The sequence below is a fragment of the Apis dorsata genome, unplaced genomic scaffold, assembly GCF_000469605.1.
Source record: "Apis dorsata unplaced genomic scaffold, Apis dorsata 1.3 scaffold_78, whole genome shotgun sequence".
NCBI lineage: Eukaryota > Metazoa > Arthropoda > Insecta > Hymenoptera > Apidae > Apis > Apis dorsata.
The window spans coordinates 130015-141634 of NW_006263376.1; the positions used below are offsets into that span (position 1 = coordinate 130015).

Here is an 11620-nt window from a genome sequence, read left to right on the forward strand (position 1 = left end):
GATTAATTAAACGTGCCACGCGAGTACATTCATCGCGCGATTCTACGGGAAGAGGCGAGTGCAACATCAACATATTCCGCGTCAGGGAAGGAGGATGTGACGAGAAGCGGAGAGAACGACAACGGGTCCCGCGCGTCGTTTCGTCGTTTCCACCGACAAAAGCTTAAGTCCCGTGGCGGTACAATGCGATGGGACAACACGAACGTCGTCTCCAGATTATGAAATTTAATTAAAATTTCGTAACCGGGGCCCGAGACTCGAGGCGTTTCTCGCCATTCTCCTCCTCGCCTATCTCTCTCTCCTCTCGCTCTTCGAGCGCATCAACAACCCCCTTCTTTCCATCGTATTATTTCATCGAGTGCCTCTCCATTTGCTTCCCCTCCGCCAACCTCCTCCTCCTTTCCCCGGTTTCCACGACCCTTTCTCACTCTCGTTATTGCCTTATGCACAGGTATTCGTGACTCGGTTTTAGGGACGATGATATTTGTCCATGAAACACGAGACGCGTCATCTTGACCGGTGGACGTTTGGGAGGGGGAGGGGGCTGATCGGATTTCGAGTCTCAAAATGTAAAACATGGCTACGCGAATCGATAGGCTAACCGATTTAGAGACCGATTTTTCTTATTTGTATATATACGAACGCTAAAAGCGAGGGAGTGCTTTTAAGGGTTCGTGGTTTCATCGGGGATAACCGAATTATAGAGAGACGAGCCTCTTTCCGAGCTTAGCAAGGATGGTCCCCGCCGCGTAAACGGTGATCGCTTCGACCGTGTTTTCGAGGAAAAAAAGAATCGAACCACGCGACGTCGAGGCGAAGTCGATTTCCTTCCACGGAATCTATCCCATTAATCCTGAATCAGGGAAGAATAAAGTCGAATAAAGGAGGGAACGAGAGGTAATGCGAGCACGTCGTAGAAGGTAGGCGGTTAACTCGGTCGTTTTCCCTTCGTCGTTCGCATTCTTCCCCTCTTTTTTTCTTTTTCTTTTTTTTTTTTTTTTTCACGTTGCTTCCACGTCGCGTTTCTTTCTTTACGACGTCTCGAAACGTGCACGTAACCCAACGAGAAGCGGCGATGTTGAATAAATGATGCTCCCGCCTCGATCCCGAAAGCCAGATACGCGCTCCTTTTTCACGTAAGTTCGCGTGACCTTCGCTCGCGACCACGAGAGAACGAGAAACGAGGAAGACGAGGCCGATCGAAAATGTGAACCCTGCGATCGGTTTGTCGTCGCGTGCGCCAAGTATTCGTCGCTGACAAATACCACTTGAACAGCGCTCTCCAATCTTTCCTTCCTTTTCCCCAATTAATTAAGGGATCAATCGTGAAGAAAAGTGTGCGATTGAACCGATTGATATCTTGATTAATTTTTTTAATAGTGGAATAATATTGAATCGAGTTATTCGTTATTATTCCGTTCGAATAATCGATCGTCGCTAATTAATTTTTCCCATGATAACGTGTTTGACCACACGATGTTCACGGAAAGTCACTTATTTCGGTAAATTAATAACAAACAATGGCGGAAGATCTCTTAATTTCGGTACATATTCGGTACATATGATTAAAGAGAGTTAATCAATTCGTTTAAGATGCAAATGAAAGTTATATTATACGTTATATACGCGTATAAATATATAGTAATTATACATTATTCCCTTTATCTTGACCTTTTCAACGTTAATTAACAACATTGAGTTTCGATGCCTCGCCTCGTAGAAACGATTAACTTTTCAAACAGATTTTTAAAATCTCCAGTACCGACATTTAAACTTTTCATAAACATAAATGATGTATTGAGATACAACTTTTAATTACACGCGATGAATTTAAATAATAATAGCGATAACGGAAAAGGGGAGAAGTTTCAGTATTGAACTAATCGTTACATCGTAGAATCCGGCAGATTCGATCTGGGTAATGAAAATATCCCGTTTTAATTGGCGAGCAATTATATCTTTTTATTAAGAATCGATAGGGTCGGTATATTTTTTTACCATAGTTTTTAACCGGGCTAGAAATTAAGCGCAACTTTTGTCCGTTTATTCTCGTCGAGGTGAGATAAGGGGACCGTTAACACCGGAAGAAACCGCTGACTCTGGCAGCTTCTTTACTGGATTCGTTTGCTGTTCCAAGAATGAACGCGATGACGAAAGACTAGCCGAAGGAACGACACGAGCTACCGATTGTCCCTCCTCCTTTTATTTTTTCTTCCCGCCTTTTCTTTTCACGAGGTGTACGGATTGCTGCCACCAACGAGACCAACACGAAGAGAGAGAGAGAGAGAGAGACGGAGAGAGAGAGAGGGAGAGAGTGCAAAGAACTTGGAACGAGCTGACCCGGGAGAATTCCACAATTATCGCGAGGCTAATACGCGCCTCTACGATTCGTAGTCAGCGAATGCTTGTTTGCGAACGAGGACACCAAATAAATTTTGCACGTTTTACGATAATATGCCGGACGAACTCGTAACCTAGATTATATAAGTGTCTATTACATAATTTGAAAAATAATCGAATCGATCACATCGGTTGGAGAACGCTATTTAAAGACGCTCCAATTTGGAATTATGCAGTCGATCAGGTATTTCCATTCCATAAGTATGTATATATATTTAATTATCGTGAATATTGATATTAATTATAGTGAATATTTTAAAACAATTGTTGTTTATTATTTTACAGAATATGTAATATTTTTAAATTTAATAATAAATTTCATCGCATAAATTTTTATACACATTCAGTGTATATGTTATTCAATTATTTTATTTAAAATTGTAATTAATAATGTGTACATTTTATTAAAATAATATTCGTTTCGTTTTTCTTTAAATTATATATAATATAAATTAATTGTAAATTAACTGTATAGAAATTTTCTTAAATTCGATCCAAGACCGAGCTTTAAAAAGAGGTGGCAAGTTGGAGTTGATGTTAAAATTGATGTTAAATTGATGTTGATGGGGAAAATAAACGTTGTCGAACGTGGTGAAAGATGTCGTAATATTACGGTGGTTCGACTGGTATTATCAACTTGTATGCTAATGAATGTGCGTGGCAGTGAAGGCTGGTTTGCAAATGGCGGCCGTCTACCCTGTAGAAAGCGCCAGCCATTTCTACGCTACGATTTCTTCGTTTCGTGTCTCGTTTCTCGTATGAAAATATAAAATACGATCGATTTCCGTGCAAAATTTGAAAATTTCTTCCATTTTTTAAAAATTAATCAATCATCTTAAAATAACGAACGTATAATTTATCATGAATTTTATATATAACGATATTTAATTTCGCAGATAAGTTCATTGAAAAATTTCAGTGATGTTATGCGTAATTATTTGACGTATTTTTTCGTGCATAAAAAATAAATAATTTAAAAATTTATTCATTTCTTTACTATATATTATTTATTTATCGTTTTAAATTATTTGCATAATATACGCTTTGATTTATTACTTATTTTAACGAAAAAGAAAAACTTTTATTTTATAAATTCCAAATTCTTCGTGTTATTTATAAAGTTTAATGTAACCATTTTACAGACTGATGTATTTAATATTAAATTTTTAATGTAATCTCTCGAGATCGTTTTCGAATATTATATCGATATTAGTACATATATATTTATCTTATTACATTTTGATATTATATCCAAAAATTTGAAAAAGGAAATTTGAACAAAAAAATTATGAACAACAAGATTAATACAAGTACAAATAGAAGAAAAACGTTTTTTTCGAAATGAATAACATTGCAACACTTCAATCAAAAGCTGACATGTTTTTGAGCGTATTCAAGGATTTGAAACTCAGGTAGAGAAAAGTACTAAGGAACTAATTCCAATCTTCCTAGAAATCGGCTCAGGCCTTTCGAAATACAATCAAACTGACGCAGATGTTCTAACAATGCAGACAAGATATACCTGAATCTTTTGTTCGAAATTTCCCGAACGGAAATTTTTGACATGGACAAATGAAAACTTTTGAGAAATCGATGGCCGACAAACCTGAGTTTATTCTCCAACCTATCTTTGCTTGCTTATGGTCGATACTTGAAAAGGAAAGAAAAATGTTCCGAGAATATTGGCAATTGTTAAAAAATTGTTAAAAATTTCTCTAAAAACTACAATCTTATTTGTGAAACGTGAAATGGAAATAAGTGGAAAAAATTGGAAAGTGGAAAAAAATTATATGATATTTTTCTCGAAAACGAAAAATAAGTAAGTATTTATTATAAATTATTAAAATTTAAAGTAAAATACAATTCTATCGAAAAGATTTTACTTTAAATTTTTTATTTTTCAAGATATATAATTCAACTGTTCGAGATATAAATGATTTTAAATGAATTTCTCTTTGTAATATATCATTTGATCCAATCGAGTTTTCCACTAAAATTTCGTGTATACAGTCACCTACGTTACCGATATGGAAAAAGTTTGATGCGCGTTTTCACCAAAAGATAGAGCCACGTACAACGCTCGCGCGTATTTCGTGGGATATGTAATATCGTTTATCGTAATGTCAAACCTTTTTTTTTTACTATTTAATCATTAATTTAACATTCTTCAACTATATATATTCACTTATCGTATAACTATCATTATGAATATCTTTTTCCAAAGTGTAGTTTTAAAGAAATATACACTTGTTAGTTTGTAACGTGGCGATCTAATACGTCATTCGACGCAATAGTCCATTTATGTTTCGTTATATCTAATAAAAATATATGTTAATCGTTGTCTTATAATACTAAAAAGACTAAAATTCGTAATTATTGTTGACACACTTTTACTTGAAAACAAGCAATCAATCTTATTATGAAAAAACGCTGTTAGACTAGGTTATAATTAAAACGAACGTCGAATTTCGATATATAATATATCTATGATATGCAATAGCAATGCTGCCAACATTAAAACTAGTGTATGCTTGAAAGTTACGAAAAATTTTACTAAAATTATAGATTATAAAATATTAAATATTGCTGTTTAAATAAAAAATGTTAAAACGTAGATTTCAATTTTATGAAATTATTGCAATGTGATAATCTTCACGAAATTAAAATGTGTTTCACAAAGTGAAGTCGATTTGTTACTGAAGAAGAACAAATAACCAAAGATGAATTAATCGAATGATCAAATTGATAGAAGATCGAATGATTTTAACTAGTGATTATATTCTTAACCATGCAAATATACACACCAATGACAAACCATGATCGTTATACGAGGTCGAGAAGTGGCGGAAACATATAGGAGGCGGAGAGACGCACGCACCTCTCTCCGTGTGTGGAAAGTTTTAGGTAAGTTCAAATCGAATACTGAAATTCCACGTGTCTTCAAGAGTATGTCAAACGGGAAAAAGTGCTCACACATTCTGTGTATTTGCGTTAATGTGTTCTACACTATCGGTACGAAATTCGGGTTCCGTTTTTCCATCTTTAAATTCTATTGCTTGCGATAAATCGTCTTCATAACATGGACATGAATTATCTTTACCGACGAACCTCGAATAAACCGAATATGATTCTATAACCTAACCTATACATTTATATTATCGATGTTTGTAATATTATCACCATCGTAACGATGTATTTTCTGACGAAATTGAAATTTTAAAAAAAAATAAAAATTTATCTTCGGAAAAAGTTAAATCGTTATGTAATAACATTCTAAAATATTTTTGAATTTCCTTATTCGGTTTTATTTTCGATTTGTTTTTCATATATTATAGTCACGGAAATAGAACGAAAAAAAGTTGCCACTTCTCCACAAAACGATTATACCTTTATTCCGAGCTATTTATGGTCTCGGAAAAAAAATTCCCGTATAATTGAGCGTAACAATATGTTTTCTGGTTTCCTATAAAATATTTTCTCCGATGGCTACCCTATTTTTACGCCACGGTATGTTGGTATTATTGTGACACGTAAATTGTATCTACAACAGTGTGTCTAAAGAGTGTCCACGTGGACATTTCTTTCGGCCGACCTTTATCGTGTGCCTCTTTCGGGTGAATCACTACTATAATATTACAGTTCGGTGATCCATATTTTCGCATCTATTTACTCGTGATTTTTAAAAAAATTACCAATCTGTTTGTCTTTTCTAGTTTAATGATTCATCGTTCTAATATTACACGTATTTAAAATAATTTTTAAAATAAAAAATTTTTTCTATTATAAAAATTATTTCTTCTAAAGAAGATTGAGAATTTTTAGCGATACATAATCGTTCTAAATGTAGTTCAATTGATGAGAAATATTTTATTTTTACAATGAATTTTATTTTGAAACAATGACATATTAAATTACTACTACCATGCGACAAATGTTCTAGCATATCGTTGCGGGCATATCGCGGACAGGCAACTGAATTAATTACAACGCTCGAGACGCTTCCCGGCGAAGTTAAATAAGCGTTAACGTTGAATTTTCATTTCCCGCCATGTTGACGCCGAAACCAGCCGAATTTCAGGGACGATCGCAAAGCTGTGCCACGTGCGATATCAAGGCTATATTTCAACAATAGGAAAAAATGAAAGTAGTACGATAGTTGCACAATATTGAATCAGGAAGTTGAATCAGAAAAGAAGAAAAATATATTATTTATATAAAAAACGGTAACGTTAAAAATATTGAAACTGAAAATATTTAATTTATATTTATTTATGAACTAATTGGAAACTTATTTTTCTATTTATTAATATCAACATAAAATTCTAGAAAAACAAATCGACAAAATAGTTCAACTTGTAAAGTTATATATTTGTATACTACCACTAATATGAAGATATTTTACGAAATGAATCGGCTATTACGAAAGTTTCAACTTTGATAAAACTAATATGACACACTCAGCTACAAATTTCCGTTTTAAAATCTAAATTTCTTAAAAATAAATAGAAATCTAAATCTTTTATATCCATGGTCAACAAGTTTATAAGAAGAATTAAAGTAATTTCATACTTGTCACGCACGAAATGAAGTATGTATACCGGAAGTCAATGTTCTAAGCTTAGTTAGTCAATCGGATTACAATACACGAAACTAGAGACATAGAAAGGCCATGAAAAAAATATATTTACAATGAACAAAATATTTAGAAGAAGAAAGATCATAGAAACAGTAAGAACATAACGTAAATCACATGATCGAAGAAGCTCATGGAAAAATTAAGTATTATTTAATTTAATTATCATTAAACATGATTTTAAAACCTTATGTAACAACAATAGAGAATAAAATAAATGAATTTCTTTCTCTCATCATATAATAAATTGCACAAAAGATAATACCCCACAATAAAACCGTTAATATTTCATTGTTTTTCAAAAATTCCTTTCGTTTATATGCGTATATATATGTATATGTGGTATGTGTAAATGTTGGCGATGTTCTGTTGACATGAAGAACCGTTAGAAGGATTCTAATATTCGTTCATGTGTTATTACTAATCTATTCCCGAAAACGAGTTTACAACGAACGCACTATGAAGTTTCCAACATTTAAAAATACCAAATAACGATCTTTTCTAATAATATGTATTGAACGATGTCATTAGAATGGATACTAAAAATTTTAGGAATAATCGAGAATAAAAAAAAATAATTTTCACTGATTAGATATATTTCCGCAAAATATTAAAGCAAGTAACGACTAAAGCCCTTATGCTAATTACACGAATATAAAATGAAGAAAAATAAATGGAAAAAATAGGTAAGTTGAATCGATAAGAAAAGGCGCGAAAAGTTACAGCGCAGAGCCTGATCGGTGAATAGTGTCAACGAATTTCTAACCTCACTGGAAACACGATACAAAGATTCGTAAATAGAGGATGATAAATTTACCTTGTCGCATCGCCGTTTTTCTCCTCGATTTCCAATCGCTCCATTTCTTTTTGTAACATGCCACCTTCCGCAAACTTATCCAGGGACATGATTTTTTTTTCTTAACGTTCGTTGTAAATTTCACACAAAAACTGATGAATTATTTACAACAATACTCGACGTGGTTTTTAGCACTGTTCAATATAATATATATTATATATTATATATGTATATATAGATATATATATATTTCTTTTCTTCTAAATATCTTTTAATGCAGCTTTTCGCCGTTAGCTGCCGCTAATCGACTGAGGTAGACAAACACTGGCACTAAACACTGGCTGATTTCTTCGTGCGACCGAACGAGCACGAATGAAAGAGAGGAGTGTAAAAAAAAAAGGATGAAAATAGGACACACGACGATGTGTACGTGACAAAGACCGATACAAATTCTTTTTCGGTTGTCCGTACAATAGCGTCCTCTCTTATTTCCTTAATTTCGTATTCTTTCGCGCGTTTCTCCCTCTTTTTCTTTCTACGGTACGCTTCTCGTGTCTTCGTTGAACACGATATTTATTTCACTCTTTTTCTCGATAATAACACACGATTACGCGTAATATGATGTAACGATTATTAAAGATCTCGCGAGACGATGTGACAAATAAAAATAAAAAACCGAAATAAGTAAAAAACAATCCACGCAATAACGTTTGCAACTTCCTTTCAAAGAAGTGTCTCGTTCGTCTCGTTCTCTCAACAACCACCGTGGAAACTCGCGCGGGTGGAGCAGTTTTGTACTTTCCTCCTTGCCTCCTTGCTCCTCGGCTTTCTACTACCGTAGTGTCCTCCTCCCCTTGCTCTTTCCACCACTTCGTCCTTCTTTCTCGCACGCTGCCTTCACTTCTCCTCTTTCTCTAACCAACGAAGAAATCCCTCCACGTATCGAAGACGCACGAGCACTTTTACTAACTAAACGGAGGAGACAGCCGAGAGCTTGTACGTGATTGGTCGTTTAAGACGATTCCGGGACCGTGCGTTATCCGGTTCCCGCTACTGCTCTCTCTCGGAGAATGATGAACACCGTTTTACACGATGACACAACGGGTTAGAAACGCCGGTAGAAAAAAAGATACGTCTCTGCAGAATTACGTTGGTCCTTTTTTCGTATGTAACACTTATATATATAATATATATATATATATATATCTATATATATTATATTATATATATGTATATTTCAAACGCACGTGGATTAATCGGTCGTATAATAAAGGTATATAACGGTGCTCTGTTTTACTCTGTCGAATACGAAGTGACACGATACCCGGCTTCCGTTCCGTGCGACCGCGTTTCAATATATTCGTAAATGACACTGGCCTTAACTTCGCACGTATACGTGGGTGCGTCCTCTCTCTGTTCTCCAGTTACTCTTTCCCTCTTTCTTTCTCTTTCTCTTTTCCTCCCTTTGTCTTTTCCTCTCTTTCGTTCTCCACTACCCCTTTCTCCGTTTTTGCCGGGCGTTTCGATCAACGTTGCTTGCGATCGCGTCGAATGCGCGACGATCAATGGGGCATAAATGCGCGTTGAAACAGAGAGATTCTCGTCCGAGTTTTCCGTACACCTATCGGAAGCGCGAACGCAAACGGGAATACGGAAGAGAAAACACACACGTCTAAGAGCAGCGTGCTACGCTGACGGCGGTTATATCGGCCAGGATATCTATCCAGAACGCGCGCTGGGAACACTGATATTATTTTTATAACAACGCGGTGCGCGGCCGTCCTAGGCCGCGCCCAATATACCCCCACCCTCGACTAGGTTCCCTCCCCTCCACTAACTGTTTCTCCCTCCCCAGTTCAAGGGGAAGCTTCGCTGTTCGTCCCCACCAAAGACATAGCATCGTACCGGCGTGTGAGACTCGAGAGAAGGGTGAATAGGAAAAAGTTCTCGACTATCCTGCGTGGGTATATCAAAGCCGGAACATTTTCTTCGCGTGAACACCATGTTGCTTCGATCGTTTTTTCCATCGCCATATTTAAGACGAATTCTTCACTTTGAATAAAGGTACATCCGATATATTCCATCGAATTATTAAACGAGTATTCATTCTGTCGTATTATACCACGATTGGTGCACCACGTTGTTCGTGTACAGAGGCGCCATCTGATGGACGCCGGTAAACACTAAAAGTTATTTTTCCACTAAAAGTTGTCGCTCCATTCTCATTCTCCTTTATTTATGATAATTTTGCGAACAATGTAAAGCTATTAGAGGAGATAAAAGTCGAGTCGAATTGATATTTTTTTCTAATTTTCTCTACATTATCATGTGCTTTTTGATATACATATTACGATATATATATTTTTTCATTTGTCAAAAAAATAAACAATTTAAATAAATATTAATGTTATACATTAAATTAGATATATAGAAATATATTTTAATAGAAAAATAAAAACAATTTAAAAATAAATTATAATCTAATAAAACTTGGAATTAGAAAATTCTAATTTTCAATATTTGCTTCAATATCACTTGGTAAATAACTAAGAAATGTAACGCTTCACCCTTAGGCATCTACGGCATCAAGAGCACTTCTCTGATCAACTTGTAAGCTGAAAAGGGGGAGATTACAAGTGCCCAACCACTGTGACTTTTTAAAAGACATAGCTGTACGTTATTTCACGTGCATTTGGCTTACGTTTCATTAGCGATCGGATCGGTAAAGTACAGAAGAATCTACACATAGAGTTTTACCGAACGTTGGAAGTACAAAAAAAGGGCAAAATCAATGAACAACAAAATACGGATTCCCAGTTCTCCGTGGAACCACAGGATTGATTCCGTTACGGAGGTCTCTTTGTTCGGCCAGGTAGAAAGGAAGGATTCGCCTTTCTTTTGTGCATGCCTGCAGGTATATGGGTGCAGGTCGACCATGGGTATTCGTGGCTTTTCTGCGCTCACGTTTCATCGTCATTATCTTTGGCAATGACGAGGGTGTTATCCTTGAACTAGATTTATCATTCACAGAATCATAGCTGGATAGCACTTGAATTTTTGATGCGTTCAAACGCCTGCCATAATTACGTTTCGTTATGCCCTTTCAAGACTGAAAGCAATCCTGATACGCCCCTTGTTAAAATATACCTTTTATGCATCGTACGCATCAATTCATAACCATAAAGCAATTAAAATTTTATATTGACAACAATTTTAATTGTATTCGTAATTGATTATCTAATTACTTCTTATTTCATTAAATTCGTAATTGAATTTGATTTTAATGAAACTTTGATCATTGACAATTTTCATTATATGTACATTTTTAAATATAGGAAAATTATTTATCTTATATTTATCTTCTAATCAAACATAAGATTATTATAATTAAATTTTTTGCAAACATCTTTTGCATTTGAACACATAACGACTCTAATTCTCCATTCGAATATATCGAAAAATTAATAAGAATATGAAATAATACGATATAAATTTGTTGAAATATTTGAAAAATAAGAAATAAAAATGTAAAAACGAAAAAAATGATGTAATACAAGTGTCTTATAAATTCACATATCCCGAAATATAAACATAATTATTCGTGCAATGACCTAGCATCGAAATAGTTATGCATAACATCATAATTTTTGAGACAAGTTCTACTGGGATTTGATTTAAATGGCACACCTGTACAACTTGTGCCATGATCTACCAGAAGAAAACAAATGATGATTACAAATCACCGAATTACGCAAAAGGGGTTAGAGAATAAAAAAAAAAAAAAAAGAGAA

The 11620-nt window shown here is 34.8% G+C and overlaps 1 protein-coding gene and 1 long non-coding RNA gene across 5 annotated transcripts in view; one reads left to right on the forward strand and one right to left on the reverse strand.

The window, feature by feature from the left end:
- The window catches only part of LOC102679357 (insulin-like growth factor 2 mRNA-binding protein 1), a 66375-nt gene that overhangs the window by 30326 nt on the left and 24429 nt on the right, over positions 1 to 11620 (reverse strand). Inside the window, exon 1 of one of the 4 annotated variants that reach the window (XM_006610787.2) lies at positions 7851 to 8963. The exons of the other annotated variants lie outside the window; for them this stretch is intronic. Within the exon in view, the coding sequence (XP_006610850.1) occupies positions 7851 to 7939 (89 nt within the window). The 5' untranslated portion in view covers positions 7940 to 8963. Of the gene's footprint in view, positions 1 to 7850; positions 8964 to 11620 lie in introns of those variants that run through there. 4 annotated transcript variants of the gene reach the window in all.
- LOC102679146 lies at positions 6252 to 7608 on the forward strand. Its single transcript, XR_421047.2, has 2 exons — positions 6252 to 6623; positions 6727 to 7608. It is a non-coding gene; the product is annotated as an uncharacterized LOC102679146 (long non-coding RNA).